The sequence below is a fragment of the Haliotis asinina genome, chromosome 14 (assembly GCF_037392515.1).
Source record: "Haliotis asinina isolate JCU_RB_2024 chromosome 14, JCU_Hal_asi_v2, whole genome shotgun sequence".
In the NCBI taxonomy this organism is placed as follows: Eukaryota; Metazoa; Mollusca; class Gastropoda; order Lepetellida; family Haliotidae; genus Haliotis; species Haliotis asinina.
This window is the reverse complement of record NC_090293.1, coordinates 19,569,532-19,586,654: the sequence shown is the minus strand read 5'-3', so window position 1 is coordinate 19,586,654 and position 17,123 is coordinate 19,569,532. Positions and strand designations below refer to the sequence as shown.

Genomic DNA, 17,123 nt, shown 5'->3' with positions numbered 1-17,123 from the left:
GTGTGGCGTCACAAGTCAGTTCACATTTTTTCAGTATCGTGTGTGTCCACCTCTTGCGTTGATGGCGATGCATAGAGGACTTTAAGCGATTGAAGAGAGCTTGTTCGATGTTGTTCCTTGTCTGAACCAACGCTTGTCATAGGTCATCTTAAGTCAATAGCTTATCCTGGGTTTGAAGTAAATGTCGCTCCATTTCATCTCAAGCGTGCTCCGTGCTCCGGAGAAACAGCTGTACGGGGGAGTTACGGAGTATGCCTTTGCAAATCTGTCAGAACACGAGATTATCTTGCTGAAGCGTGACGCTGCATTTTTGTCCATGAATGAACTGCCGTGCACGAGGCCCCATGTTGCCATCCATGTACTGTGGGTCTGTCAGATTGCCATTGACAATGACTAGTTTTGTCTGACCATGAATAGTAATGCTACTAATAAAACGTAAATATTTACAAACAGCTCTAAAAGTATTTTCATTTTGGTCTACACTTTATATTGAATAACAGACCGTTTGCTCAATACTTGTCATTACTGTCACAGAAAGCGCCAAACAATATGAGGCCTCCACCACAACGACGTCTTCCATCACAAGCAGTCTTACAACTGCAGGACAACGCAGTCATATATCATCCTCCCTTGAACGACCTGTGCCTGACAAGCATCCCCAAGTGGAGTCATTGGCTACAGGTGTGAACGTCAGTCATCATGCTCCTATTCAAAGAAGTGAGGTATGTATTTGGTTATCTTACCTCGCACGTACATGGCGTTTTCTGAATGACTGGGCGCTCTTCTGTTATTTTCCATGTACTCCGCTTACAAGCAAGTAACATTTTCTATGTACCCTGCTGGAAATCGAGAAACTGGGGGAATTCATTTGGTACTTCGTGCTAGTAATTGTTTTATCTCGAATTATTGAGTCACATACGATTAACGGAAATTATTGACATTTCCGAATGCATAACGGAGGAAGGGAGGCAACTCTACATTCGTTTGTCTTGTCTGCATGATTGCTTAATATTGTCACTGACCCAATATGTGAAACGTATTGATGTCCTCAATAGCTCTGACACATGTATTGATTGAGCATTCATGTTATTCTGGGACAACCAAATAACGACTCGTGCCCCACGATTTCACATTGGCGTGGAAAATCAAACAGGACTGCTTCACATAGGATTTAGTCGACACCTCGTCTGTCTGTCTCTCCGTCCGTCCGTGATCATTTTGTTTCCGGAGCATAAACTCAGAAACCGTTCAATATTTTTAGACTAAACCTGATAGACATAATAACCTCAACCTACAGTTGTGCCTTTTGCTATTTACAGAGTTTTGGCATTATTATTGTTATTATTTTTGTTTGTTGTTTTGTTATGGGTTTTTTGTTTGTTTTTGTTTTGTTTTTTGTTGTTTTTGTTGTTGTTTTATTTGTTTTGCCATGGAACATTTTGGTGTTAGTCTAACGGTGGGCTGGACTTCTTTTCCGGAGCAGAACTCAAAAACCGTCCAAAACTTTTCTGCAAAACTCTGTAGACATGTGTGGCAGACTCCAAAGTGGTGCCTTTTGGTATTTACAGGTGTTTGTGACATATTTTTTTCTCGGTTGCCATGGAAACGTTTCGAGCTTAGTCTCTAAATGGAGGGATGTGCTTCGTTTCCGGAGCAGAACTCAAAATCCGTTCTTTATTTTTCTGCAAAACTTGGTAGATATACCAATCAAAAGCTAAAATGGTGCCTTTTGCTATTTGCAGGTTTTTGTGATTTCTTAGGTTCAGGGTTTCCATGGAAACGATTCAGACTTTGTCTCAAAAGTGAGAGGTGTGTTTCGTTTCCGGAACACATCTCCAAAAGTTCCTAACATCTGTTAGTAAATATTGGTAGATATATGTGGCACATCCCAACGTCCTGCCTTTTGCTATTTTCAGGTTTATGTGATTTATAATTTTCTGGGTTTCCATGGAAACGTTTTGGTCTCAAAATGGAGAGATGGGCTTCGTTTCCGGAGCACAACTCAAAAACTTCTAAATATCTTGCTGCAAAACGTGGCAGGGGAGACTCTAAAGTGGTGCCTTTTGCCATTTACAGATTTTTTTGTGATTTATCATTTTGCCAGTTTCCATGGAAACGATTCCTCAAAATAGAGGAATTTGCTTCGTTTCCGGAGCACAACTAGAAGATTATTTAATATCTAACAGCAAAACTTGGCAGATATTTCAGCCAGACCACAAAGGGGTGCCTTTTTCTATTTACAATGTCTTGGCATTTTTATTTTTCCCGGTTTTCCATGGAAACAATTCGGACTTATTCTCAAGATGGAGGGATGGACTTCGTTTCTGGAGCACAACTCGATAACCATTTGATATCTTTCAATGGATCTTGGCAGATATATGAGACAGATCCTGAAGTGGTTCCTTTTGCTGTATACAGATATCCGGCATTTATATTTTTCATGATTTCCATGGAAACAATTCAAACTTAGTCTAGAAAACATTAAGTAACTGTCAGATTAAAATCAGTTGCAATACAGCCAAACAATTTCACCAAATGCCTTACACGTGCAAACTGAAAAACGTGGAAAAACACCAAACTTGGTGTTACCCCGACAAATTTGCAATCACTCAGTCTTTTTGTCTGTAGGACGGTTAGACAGACACACAGTTCAGTTCTCATTAACAGATATACTAAAATATGGCGCAAATATTCACTATTTTTTTAAAACTGAAATCCTTTTTAGAGAGATGTCTTGCAGGTATGGAAAAAATCTATACAAGAGTGAGTGAGTGAGTGAGTTACAATTTAAAGTCACTCTGGATATATTTCAGCCATATCGTGACGAAGATGTAGATTAACAATAATAAAAGATAAATTCTACGATCCTGTCAACGAAGGACAGTATAATAACTACAATACCACAAATATACATGTAAAACTAGTAACTAAATCATGTTAGCTATAGATCGCCACCAACTGAAGGTAGATCACCCTATTAGGGACCATGGGGACGTACAGTACCTTTGCTACCTGCATGGACCCTAGTTGGATTTATACCATCCCTTCAGCTGTTAACAATTTAGACACATCTAGCCAAAAATTAAAAATACGCATGTGCTACGATTAAAACCAGTGGAAAGTTTTCATGTACTTTGACTTATGTACCCTCTCAGGAGGACAATAATTTTACAGTACCTTTAACCCCTTTCGATGATACAGCCACTAACAATCTGAGTTAATTTTATACTAGAAACACCATTGAAGATGACAACATATATCATATCTTAACCCATATCGCTCAACCACATCTTTCAACCCCACAAAGGAATTTCAGAAGTTGGATATTAACTGCACTCCTTCATCCTAGGTCAGTCTGTAGGAATCGATCGTTTGCTGTCATGGATTTAACCAAACCTTTAAGGGTGCCAGACAACAAATTACAAATGACCTTGACCTTTTCTGTAAGACCGGAACAGCTAATAATAGTTCCAGACGTGGCTTTTGTGTACATTTGAATACAGACCCCCGTCCTTGGAACAACTCCAGGTTGTTAGAGTATGTAGGTACAAATTCAGTTCCTGAACTGGTTCAGTTTTTAGTAGGGCATCGAACTATCCACGGACTAAGAATGAAGATTTTTATGGATATCAACTTCTTTATTATGAGAACACAACGTTTCGGAGTTAATGCTTCCTCTCATTGTGAACACTTGATGATCACCTGATGAAGGAGTAAGCATTAAATCCGAAACGTTGTGTTCTCATATAAAGAAGTTGATATCCATAAAAATCTTCATTCTTATGTATCTCACTTCTGAATGCCCTTCAAAGACTTTATCCATTTATCTTTATTCTTGAGTCTCCAATAGCAATTAATCGATGGTAGAAATGAAAAGCTATCGATGCATTGATAGTATGTGTGACTATCGATAGTAGCCTTTCATTGATAAATGTGCAGCGCTAACTACAGGATGTTTGGGTGCAGTCTTGCAGCTTCATTGGGTTTATGTCTTAACCCTTTCCTTGATCTGGGTTTGGAGAGACTGACACTTGTTTTTAATTCGTATAAACTATACATTCAACTCAAAAAGAAAAAGATTGTAAAAGTATTGCAATAGTTGGTCGCAACAGGCTATCGATTTCGCATAAGTATATTGCAACAGACTATAGTAATAGTTCGTAATAGTTCTTTCCCTGTTAATAGTCACCTGTAAGTTTAACATGTTTGTCTTGATCGACAGGCCCTTTGATATTTTGAGATGCTACCCTTGTTAGTGATTTTAGAGGGGCATCAAACAAAACACTTAGCTATCACCGAAGCCATGGGTCTGGTGCTCAGTGTCGAAGCGTTAGCGCAGGCGCATCAGACCCAGAGAACCAGGCTTCAAAGCAATGCGGTACGACAAAATGTATTCATACGCCTGGAATGTTTATTGACTTTATCTTTTGCACTTGTTTAGATATACTAGTATATGGTATTTTGCAATGACACTATAGAAGATATGTTGCCGCATGGCTGTATTTATAAGGTTCGCTTGTGCACCTAAAACCGAAAAATGCGTTGAATGGTGAATTCAATTTTGACATCACTTAAATGGCGTATGTGTACAAACGAGCCACATTCCGACGAAAGACGTCAACATGAATAGATTTACAGTTCTTGTTCTACCCGTGAATAGATGTACAGTTTTTTTCCTACGATTCTAAAAGCTGGCCAAATACAACGGTCATATCCGTTCATTCGTCCGTTTGTTAGCCGCCCAATGTCCATTATCGGAGCAAACTTAAACCGTTGAATATTTCTTGTTCGAACTTGCAAAATATATATCAGAAGAGAACAGAAAAGAAATGGTGGCGTTTGACTCTTGATGAATTTAATGCTTTTTGTGGCGAAACAATGGACTTGGCTTCTAAGACGTTTAGGACAGCAGAATATAAGTTTAGTGCTCGTTTTCGGAAAAGAGATCCCAAACCGTGGAATATTTCAAGATGGCAGTTGCGTCATAGATCCGTCTTGAAAGAAAATTGTGCCAAATGATGTTTCTTATTTGCTAGGTGTCTTTGTTTATGTTTTCGTTGGTAGATATTACGGAAAGTTACTGAAGTTCTCGTATTCAACTAAGACCACCAAAAAATGGTTAATATTTTAAGATTAAATTTGCTATAATGCTGCCTAGTTGAGGGCGTCATTTGGCCCTGAAGCGAAGTCATCCATTGGCAATAAGCCAGATAAGTCGACTGTCGCAGACTTTTACCTTTGTCAATGAATTTTGTTCATAAAAATTGAAATAAAACAATGTCTTTACGCCATGTATACTTTCTTTATACGCATACATGAACAAGCCTCGTTGTGGTACTACAAGGACAAAGAACTTGTAATGCCACAAAGACTTCATCTTAATGAATCCTTTGAACATGCTTACTGAACGAATACTTATATTCCAGTATGATGTTCTTCTGAAGAGAATCGAGCAGCTGGAACAAACCCACGAAGGTAAGCTACAGGTCAGTCATGATATATGATGGCTTGGGTTAACTATTGATCTTTTAATGTTTCATAGTACTGGGAAATCCTTGAACAACTTACATGATCATCAGCTGTGCTGCACATTAAATATTTACATTGTTTATTATGTGATTTCTTTTACAGATATACTACAAGAAAAGGTAACAATTTTTACAACTCAGTTGAGTTTTTATGAAAACATTGCTTCCTAGGTAGTCTGATCAAAATAATGTTTGCATAGTTTTCACTGTTTTTAAGATAAGTTTTCTTGTTCTGTCACACATTTTTTTTTTGTGTGTGTGTAATTGAACTGTCTGGTGCCCGTAAAACACTCATAGGCTGTGCGTTGGCAGTTCATTTGAGCTTTTGCTCAAATACCATGACCAGCCTCTGTTGCAGGTGAGTGATGAAGGAACAAAAATTATCTGTGAAGAATGAAAAGAAGTCGTTACCCATAAAACGGGTCATGTACATTCAATTCAAAATGCCTTGCAAAGAACAACGTTCTATTGTGTCAACATTTCCTCTACTCGACCAGCAAGGATAAAACTATAACTGTTTCCATAGTATACGGAATGGTGGTACCAATATGATAATGAAAACGATATCCCTGCCGTAATGAGTGAATTGAGTTTGCACAGATTCGCAGATAGAGATCAACGTTTTGAATCACCGCAATGTATTAACGTTGAATGTGACGCTATGAATACCTTATTTTACAATACTGAAGAGAAACAGTAGTTCGACACTTTTAGTAGACAACAAAGTACAAAACCTATTGTATATGAGTTCAGGTGTGATGGTTTAATGGAAATATTTTCGTCACAATTATTTACACAATATTTACATCGTATTTGACAATATGAAAACGAATACTTACATTTCTATTTTCAGAAAAGGTTGCATCAGGAGTACTTGACCGGTGGGTACTCATGCTGTTGAAAATGACGTCCAGTACATATAGCACATGTTTATATGATTAAAAAGAACAGTTTTTTACGGGATCATGCACGAACTATCACAAGTTCTTCAAAGCTTCCCCATCGTTTGTCTGCAAACTAATTCACAGCTGATACCACATATGAAAAATTGTGTACTGAATAATATTGATGCTCACCATAACTTACTGGGATGCGTAGATTTACATATGTTTATTGTTTGTTTGTAAATTTATGCACTGTTAGTTTCAATGTGTACTTGATCTGCCTTTTGTAAAACTGCATACTTAGCAACTGTTGCCGCATGTCAGTAGACGTACATATTTCATATTTTTTCTTTCAGATGTACGACTGTCCCTGCTGATGAGACCAAGGTCATCCTTATTCTCTGATTCTGGGTACTGTAAGTAATCTGAGGATTTAAATAAACATCGATGAGTGAGCGAGTTAAAATTTAACGTCACTTCGGCAATATTTCAGGCATATCGTGACGAAATCAATTTATATGAGAAAAATGAAAACGTTTTGAAGAATGACACCTGCCACGATAGATAATTCTACATTCTAGTAATTAAAGCAGACATTACAATATAACACACGTGCTATAAGATCGCCAACAACTGAAGGTAGATCACCATACTAAGGACCATGGGGACTTACAGTACCTTTGCTACCTGCATGGACCCTAGTTGGATCTGCATCATCCCTTCAGCCGTTGGCGAGTGTACGTAATGCTAGCCAAAATCAACATAACAAGAATACTACGATTAAAGACTCGGTAGACCTAAATTTACATCGAATGTTTTGGGACTTCCGTACCCATAAACATCAGTGAAACAAAGGACCAGGTTTGATACCCTGTGAGACAAACTACCTGCTTTAATCTTCCCTGCAGTAACAAAATTTGCTCAGTATGAACTACATGTATGAATACAATATGGATTTGCCAAATACTCAAAATAATTTTGATTTATTATTGGAAACAGCATTAATAAAAAAAAGTATTAAACCAAGTTGTCATTGTCATTCACAAGTCCACGAATAAAAGCATAAAAGCGGTGTCAGTTGGTTTCATACATGAATAAATATGCCGCACTAGATGGTAAGGAAGTGCCACTCGCAGAGTTCCCAAACAATCACTGCGTCGCCCTGTCTGATGGTGATCGGTTGAAACCGGCAATTTGAAATTGCAGGGGTAATTTTGATGCCGTTCATAAGTCTAGAAATAGTTGAGATACATTCTATCCAGTAAAGGATGGGAACCGTGATGTATATGTCACAGTCAGATTGTGAAATCAAAACCCAAACCTGAACCAAGTCTTTGAAGGGCATTTAGAAGTGAAATACATAAGAATGAAGATTTTTTATGGATATCAACTTCTTTATATGAGAATACAACGTTTCAGAGTTAATGCCTACTCCTTCATCAGGCGATGAAGGAGTAAGCATTAACTCCGAAACGGTGTGATGTAGGAGTAAGCATTAACTCCGAAACGTTGTGTTCTCATATAAAGAAGTTGATATCCATAAAAAATCTTCAAACCTGAACCACTATGGTGAAAGATGGCGTTAACAAACCAGAAACAGGGCGGATCGGGATTATCATTTACAACTACAAGTTTTTGCAAATGTAGTTGTAGTTTTAATTATTTGCCTGAGGATGTAAAGCGGCTCTGACAACGTAGTTTTGTATACACAGCAATTAAAAACAACCCAACAAATGCACCCCAACAGAACGTATGTGTATATGCCTCCTACACACATTGGAAATGTGGACTAAGGCTTCTGATACCTGTGAGACCTTTGATATATTGATTGACGTGAGCGTATTTATCCGGTTTTTGACAATGTCTCCTTATTTTTGTGAATCACACTGTGGATATGTGGAGGATATGGGTGAGACTGGATAGTGGATTAGCTAGTGGATGTTCTGACCCTTTTCGAGACAAAATACCGACGCCAAAGACTGTACCGCTTTCGTACCATGTTGGACCAGGGATGTTCCTTTTTGTGGGAGGGCGTACCTTTTCCCCAGAAACACGTATATTCAAAACGGTGCGAGAGTCAGTTGTTTCCGATATGGAAGGACATGCATACTCTTTTCGCAAACATCTTATCATCACTGAGTTACAGTGATTGATTCTTATACTTCAAATCACGAAGTTGCCGTTTCGTACACAGCCGTCTGTTTTTTGGCGTATAATTGAAATTGATTCACCCAAATCTTATGCGACCTCAACTATGGGCAACATCACAAATTTGTGTCGGGATCGGGGTCACAAACACTGCCAGAACGCCAAGACTATGAGCTACGTTTAACCCAGACTTTAACATATGTCGGTGTGGCAGAGGATGTGTCAAGAAACTCAGAAGTGTGAGTTAGTGAGTGAGTTTAGTTTTACGCCGCACTCAGCAATATTCCAGCCATACGGCGGTGGTGTGTAAATAATCCAGTCAGGACCCAACAATCCAGTGACCAACAATATGATCTGGGCAACTGGGAACCGATGACGTGTCAACACCAAATCAGCGACCCTGACCACCCGATCCCGTTAGTCGCCTCTTACGACAAGCATAGTCGCTTTTTACGGCAAGCATATGGTTGCTGAAGGCCTATTCTACCCCGGACCTTCACGGGTTTCAGAAGTGTTGGACGGCTAACCATGTTACCAATCTCGCTAAACCAGACATGGAAAATTGGAAATGTAGTTGGGACGAATTGTAAACCAAAAGTTACTGTGTTCTGTAATCTGATTGGTTGAAAAACATGATTAAATGGTATTAGATTCCCCGAAACTGAAAGACTATTCACCGCGTATTGACACGTAAACAATTGTTTTGTTGTGTCATCAACAGTGGTGACGTCATTCAAATCATATTGTGACGTAAAGTTAGAATGACGTCACAAATGAGCAACTCCAGATGCTACCATGAGAACCAGCTGAAACGGCCAGCTGATGACACTTCACTGCTGTGTCCGTATTCGATGTAAACGAGTGCAGACACTAACACCCCTTTGCTTTACTTTTGTGTTTACAATGTCGATAAACATCATGTGTTGGCCAATTTCCGGGTGTTATTGAGTATTTGAAGCACGGGAATGCATTTGGAACCGATGGCTGAAGCACGGGAATATTTCATTTGAAACCTCCGGCTGACGCCGTCGGTTCCAAATGCATTCCCGTGCTTCAAATACTCAATAACACCCGGAAATTGGCCAACACATGATGTTTATCTCCTAATTCAAAGTGGCGTCTAAGCAGTTTAACTGAGACGAAACACAGGCGCCAAAGGCTGTGTTGCGTTTTGCACATGCTGGTCCTCGTATACTGTTAACTGTTTCGAATGTCAAATTGCTCCGATAGGTTAGGGTGTGTTTACGCTTTTCGCGAACACCTTTTGTCATCGCTAATTTTCATACACTTCAGGATACTTTCATATTCTGTATGTTACTACTTCTTTGCCATTTCGGACCACGGAATCAGTCTTGTCGTATAATTGAAATGAGTCCCGATCTTCACCTTCATCTTTGACATGGTCGGTCCGTGACAAAATTAAAAAATCATGTAAAACAAGTACCTTCATAATTGTGTGTAAGCTTTTGTGTTTTTGCCTCAGTTTAAACACGATATTTAGACTGAAAAGTATTGCTTGTGGACACAACCAGACTGACAGATCACTGACAGATAGATTAATGCAATCATTGTGTTATCACTTGATTGTGTTTGTGTTAAATACATGTATTAGCCAGTGCTGTTTGCAAAATTCTGTAATCCCTTCTGGTGGTCTATGTGATATTTTTTGTTGTGTTAAATAACAATGGCTGGATCTTTAAACACTTTTTCTTTTTTCTTTTGAAGCAACATCTACTTCCACTGGAGACAGAGGCAGAAATGCAGATGCTAGAATAGAAGAAAAACGTGAGTTGAAACGGAGTTAATATCTGACTAAAACATCCATCGGAAAGACATGATCCCAGAAAATTCGTGCCTGGTTATGTTAGATGGAGTAGATTAAAAAGCGAAGGCAGAAACCCATAGGCCTGTGAAGACACAGGCGCCCACCGCGGGTCAGAAAATCCACTAAACCCTTGTGTACTATACAGCCTCCCTACTATATAATATTTACAGGTGCCTGTAAAACTGCAACTACAGTTGTTTTTTCTGCACGTGTAATCTGATTGCTAATTTATTATTATTATTATTAGCCAATCAGAGGATGTAAACCCCGGGGGTGATGACCTAGTTTTGCATACTTCGGGCTCAGGATCTCGGTCTTTCCAATCAAAAACACCCCAACGGAAAGTATGTGTAAAGACCTGCACACATTCGAAATGTGGACAAAGGCTCATGATACACGTGAGACCTTCAAAATACCATATATTGATTGACGTGAGCGTAATTATCCGGTTTTCGACCATGTCGTTTTTCTGTGATGCACCTTTACATGTACATGTTATATATCATGGCGTAATGGGTTTTCGGATAACGATGAACTATTTCATGAACGAAATCAGTTAATATCGTATGGCCTACCTTCAGACAAGATGAAGTTTATAAATCGTTATATAATCGTAAAGGCCGATCGAAAACATATGACGATCGGAGACGTATGACGTCACGATAGTAGGGGGCTGGATAGTACACCAGGGCTTAGTCAATGGATTTTCTGACCCGCGGTGGGCGCCACTGTTTGAAGATACCAACAACAGTTTCCCGACCGACTGTCAGTGTTAGCGAGAGGACGCATCCAGGTGCGCAAGGTCACACGAACATTAAAGTATATTTGTTGTTCATAAAGTTAATTGAAATTTTCTCAAGTTGCTATTTGTCAAACGTAAGCTGAGGTTTGTTGTCAACAACAATACGCTCTTAAACATAAAAACTTACTGGGAACTAAATGACATTACGCAGTCAGATAAATTATCAGTAGAAAGTTGCGACACCGAGCTTGTGACGTCGCGTATTACTACGCACATACTTGTGACGTCATAGATATGCGAATACACCACACGAAGTATAGTTTCATGATCTGTGAAAATGAAATCACCTTTTGTAAATTACAAAATAAGAATGACGTATGAAAAATAGGCTATCACACTCGTGTGATTTTGGATGGTTAATATCCTGCATTAGGAATAAACAATGTGTATTTAGGTCGCCAAGGGTCGCTAAATACAATGTTTATTCCTAATGCAGGATATTAACCATCCCCAAACACTCGCGTGATAACCTGTATCAATGTTATGAGAAGTGCAGTTTACGCAGTGTTAATGCACAATTATATTAGTAACTGCCACCCTTTCATTTAAGCGAAATACAAATAGGAAAGATCCAAACTAAACAATTTACTATTACCAATTTTGGACTGTAACCATGCCTCGGGAAGGTGTTGGGATTAGGCACTTGAGCAGTACAAGGAAACAGGATGTCAATCTACGCCAAGTCACACGTACGGTTTTCTGCTTTACGTGGGTTACTACACGTAAATGCAGACACCCCAAACATTTCTTAGTAGTCCTATTTCAGGAAACATAATCATTGAAAATTATAATGGAAAATCTCGGACGACAAAAGAAATAAAAGCGGCATGTTTAAGCAGTGAGAGACAGAGTTGATGTCTGTTAGCTGCACTGGAAGCTCACTTGCCCTGCCTATTTTTTGTAGTTGACATAAGTGTTGGTGCAGACGCATGAGATGATCCGCTGCAAATGATATGATACATTTATGTAACAAGCACGTATAAAACAGACGGGAGAGCTGCCGATTCCTTTTCCAGATATTATTTCAAATGAAAGCAGGTGACGATCATTTTCTTTTGTGTAAAACATCGATGAAAATAGGGAAACGCACATTCTCTTTGGGATTATAGTTTGAAATTCTGCTTTAAGGTTTGACTAACATTCAGTGTACATGTGAAAGACATTTCGCTGAAATCCTGCACAAGAGGCAATGCTAACAAGATGTTACATATCACTCCAAACATACATAACGTAAACATGCAATAAGGCGCTACTGAAGTGTTTTTATGCAACACAATATAACTGTCATTCCAGACCTTAGTTATAAGAATGAAGTTGACAAACGACCACTGCTGCCAAACACAAAAAAAGATGTAGGCGACCTTGAACTGATCAAGTACAACCGAGAGGCTACTCTACACGAGGCGTGTCTGGAGGGCAGACTTGATGCCGTGACTCACATCGTGTCTGGGGGCCTGGCTGATGTCAACTGTCGAGACTGGCAGGGGAGAACTCCACTCATGGTGGCAGCAAGGGGAGGGCACTTGTCAATAGTTAACGTCTTGATCAGATACGGCTGTTATGTCAGTGAGGTTGATGACTACAATGATACAGCCCTTCATGCTGCATGTATGAGTAGAAATGTTGACGTGGTAAAATGTATTCTGTCACAAAATCCAATTAATATGGAAAAGAAGGGACGATATGGATGGACACCCGTGATGAGAGCAGCAAACAAGGGTCACAGAGAACTTTTTAACTTCCTTGTGAGTAAAGGGTGTGATCTGTCATTTGTGGATACCGATACTAACAACATTCTTCACGTGGCGTGTCTTGGTGGCAATGTCGACATCTGTGAGTACCTCCTCTCAAACGACATTGTTGGAATAGAGAGTAGAGGACAGCACAACCGCACACCCGTGATGTTAGCAGCCAACAGAGGTCACAAAGAACTGTTTGACTTCCTTGTGAGTAAGGGGTGTGATCTGTCAACTGTGGATGGCGATGGGAACAACATTCTTCACGTGGCATGTATTGGTGGCAATGTCGACATCAGTGAGTACCTCATCTCAAACAATATAGTTGGAATAGAGAGTAGAGGACAAGACAACATGACACCCGTGATGTTAGCAGCAAACAGGGGTCACAAAGAACTATTTGACTTCCTTGTGAGTAAAGGGTGCGATCTGTTAATTGTTGATGGGAGAGGAGACAACATTCTTCATACGGCATGTATTGGCGGCAGTGTCGACATCTGCAAGTACCTCCTCTCTAACGACAAAGCTGGAATAGAGACTAGAGGACAATACAACTACACACCAGTGATGGTAGCAGCAAACAAGGGTCACAGAGAACTGTTTGACGTCTTTGTGAGTAGAGGGTGTGATCTGTCAGTTGTGGATGGCAATGGAAACAACATTCTTCATGTGGCATGTCTTGGTGGCAATGTCGACATCTGCAAATATCTGCTCTCAAAAGACAAAGTTGCAATAGAGTGTAGAGGAAAATACAACTGGACGCCCGTTATGAGAGCAGCAAACAAGGGTCACAGAGAACTGTTTAACTTCCTAGTGAGTAAAGGATGTGATCTGGCAGTTGTGGATGGCGTTGGGAACAACATACTTCATGTGGCGTGTCTTGGTGGCAATGTCGACATCTGCAAGTACCTCCTCTCAAACGACAAAGTTGGAATAGAGAATAGAGGGCAGCACAACAGCACACCCTTGATGTTAGCAGCAAACAAGGGTCATAAAGAACTCTTTGACTTCCTTGTGAGTAAAGGGTGTGATCTGTCGATAGTGGATGCCAATGGGAACAACATTCTTCACGTGGCGTGTCTTGGTGGTAATGTCGACATCTGCAAGTACCTCCTCTCAAACAACATAGTTGGAATCGAGAGCAGAGGACAACATAACAGGACACCCGTGATGTTAGCAGCAAACAAGGGTCACAAAGAACTGTTTGACTTCCTTGTGAGTAGAGGGTGTAATCTGTTAACTGTGGATGGGAACGGGGACAGCATTCTTCATGCGGCATGTACTGGTGGCAATGTCGACATCTGCAAGTATTTCCTCTCAAAAGACATAGTTGGCATAGAGAGTAGAGGACAATACAACATGACCCCCGTGATGGTAGCAGCAATCTATGGTCACAGAGAACTTTTTGACTTCCTTGTGAGTAAAGGATGTGATCTGTCAGTTGTGGATGGAAACGGGGACAACATTCTTCACGTGGCATGTATTGGTGGCAATGTCGACATCTGCAAGTACTTGGTCACAAAAGGCATGACTGATGAGATGATGAAAAAGAACAAGCTTAGTCAGACTCCCTTGCAAGTGGCAGAATCACGTGGCCACGACGATGTTGTTAGTATTCTTGGGTCATTTAAAAAGGGGGGACCCCGGGAGATGATGCGTAACATTTTCAGTAGAAAGACAAAGACGTAGACGTGTGACTTTGGAACGATCACTCCTGTGAATGCCATATGTATAACTGAACATTTGGGCGAGAAACAAATACATCGAGATGTGTTAAGTTTGCATGGCGCACACATGTTGTCATTGGGGTGATACTGTTCTTCAAAGTGATACTTTGCAAATACTATGAAACAAGAAAATATAGTGCCTTTTCAACATGTACAAATGACGGGTTTTATCCGTTCTGGTCATAGTGTAGTAAGAGAAACTAATACATGTATAGCATAACTTATACCTATAGAAGTTGCATTCTGGTCCACCCAAAAAAATCTTTTATGCTTCAGTATTATACAATAGCATAATAGTTTCTGAATCTGTCAAGTGAAGAGAATGAATATGTAAATTATGTCATATAGTTCAATATTAGTATTCACTGATACAAATAAAATAATTGTAATGGTACATGTAAATCATGGCATGTATGACAACATTGTCTTCCATCGTTACAATCTATGTAATGTTTGCTGAATTCATTCAGTTGAGAATTATATAGATCACGTCACTGATACGATTAATACAATTAGGTAGAATACGTCTATTAATGGCATGTATATATGTACCAATATTTATTGATATTTAACTTCTCGAAAACATATATAGATTGTTGTATATACAACATGTTTAAAATGAAGTGGAAATTGATGCTTCTATCCTTCGACAGTGTGAGATAATACTTAATATGTATTGTTTGTGCTTTTGACAATATATAGAAAACATTGTTGAGATAAGATGTTTTAATATTTGTGTACACACACACACACACACACACACACACACACACACACACTCGACGTCTGCGTGTCATGTTGGGCAATGTATAGATGTTGAACATGAAATGGAATATACCAGTGTATGGAAAACATAATATCTAAAACATGAGTAGTACGAAGTGAAAAAAAATATTTCGATACAATTCACCATTACTAAATATTTTTCAAAATGGTACCCAAAGATGTCACTGAAATCCCAACATGTTGTCAAGAACGTACATTAGCAATATGTATACGTGCACTTACGAGTTATTAGAATATTATGCATCGTTAGCATATTTGCCTTCAATAGCCCATGCCTGTAAGAGGCGACCAACAGGATGGTGTTCCAATTGCGTAGATCGATGTTAATGCTGTTGCTCACTGGATTGTCTCGTCCAGACTAGATTATTTACAGACCGCCGCCATATAGCTGAAATATTGCTGAGTACGACCTAAAATTAAACTCCCTCACTGTCTATTGATACGCAGTATACACACATGCACTGTGGGTCGGAGACCTTTGATACCGAAAAACGATTCTTGAATCTCGAAATATACAGGACATCATTGAAAACGCAAAATCTGTATTAGTTTGGATTTCCAAGAGCATAAATGAGCAATCGGTGTAAATTTGACATAATTTTGTAGTACTAGGATTGATAAAGAAAAAAACAAGAACCAATCCAGTTTTAATCCAGCTTACCCTGAAAGAAAGATGGAGTCAAACTGGAAAGTCAGCAACGAGTATGACCACCGTTAGCAGCCACACGAGTTGTGCAACGTCTCCTCATTGAACTGATAAGTCTCTGAATAATGTTTTGAGGCAAAGCTCTGAACTCCTGTTGCAAGGCACTCTCAAATCCCCCAAGGTTGTTAATCTGTGGACGTATGAGGCTTTGGCCGATGTAATCCCACAAGTGTTCAATGGCAGACAAATCTGGTGGCAATGCAAGCCATGGAAGTAGAGGAATCATTGTCCTTGATTTTGGTTAATGAAGGGAACGACGTTGTTCTGAAAAATGGTGTCACCGTAGTACGAGGCATTCACTCTGCCACGTGAAAACTACCAGACCGGTTTTGTGAATATAACTGATATCTCCCCACACCATAATGCTTCTTCACGCCACCGATCTGTTTGCACAACACAGTCCTGATGGTAACAGTCGACGCACGTCAGAATTTCGCAAGTGAAAACACAACACCATGCCAACGTCGTAACAACCGCAAACGATGCTGTTCAGCCCATCGTTGGCGTTCACGGCGATTTCTATTGGCCAGGATGGGTCCAACATACGGGCGTCGACACCGTAATCCTGTCGCACGGTAAAGCACCGCTCAAACCACGTCGGCAATGGACAGCCTTGGAGGTTCTGGCCGCCGGTAACGTACTATCTCGAATATGGCATCGAATAATGTCCTCAGGACATCATCCGAAAGCTTATCAAAATTAAATTTAGCAGTATCCCGTTGTTCCATTGAATGTCAAACAGATTTGACATGGGCTACAAACAATACCCCTCAGCTTCTTATACCCGAAGAACAGTCTATTCATACTTCTGAGTAATGTGTAAACAGTCAGTTGTTAACCAAAGTTTAAGATGAAGTGCAATTGTTGTCACAGTACTCTCAGAAGACTCGTTCAGAAACGGTTTCCAAGACAGCAGCAAAAAATACAGTTAAACCAAGGACGGAAAATGTGAAAAAGGTGGCAGAACCTCTAAAGGTTCAG

At 39.7% G+C, this 17,123-nt stretch overlaps 1 protein-coding gene across 1 annotated transcript in view; it reads left to right on the top strand.

Moving 5' to 3' along the window:
• Window positions 1–15,675, top strand: part of LOC137261512 (ankyrin repeat domain-containing protein 50-like) — a 30,057-nt gene extending 14,382 nt beyond the window's left edge. The window contains exons 7-12 of the mRNA XM_067799270.1: window positions 535–722; window positions 5,427–5,486; window positions 6,382–6,409; window positions 6,769–6,828; window positions 10,286–10,345; window positions 12,481–15,675. Coding sequence (XP_067655371.1) covers window positions 535–722; window positions 5,427–5,486; window positions 6,382–6,409; window positions 6,769–6,828; window positions 10,286–10,345; window positions 12,481–14,612 — 2,528 coding nt within the window. The 3' untranslated portion in view covers window positions 14,613–15,675. The remainder of the gene's footprint in view (window positions 1–534; window positions 723–5,426; window positions 5,487–6,381; window positions 6,410–6,768; window positions 6,829–10,285; window positions 10,346–12,480) is intronic.
• The last annotated feature ends 1,448 nt before the right edge of the window (window positions 15,676–17,123 follow it).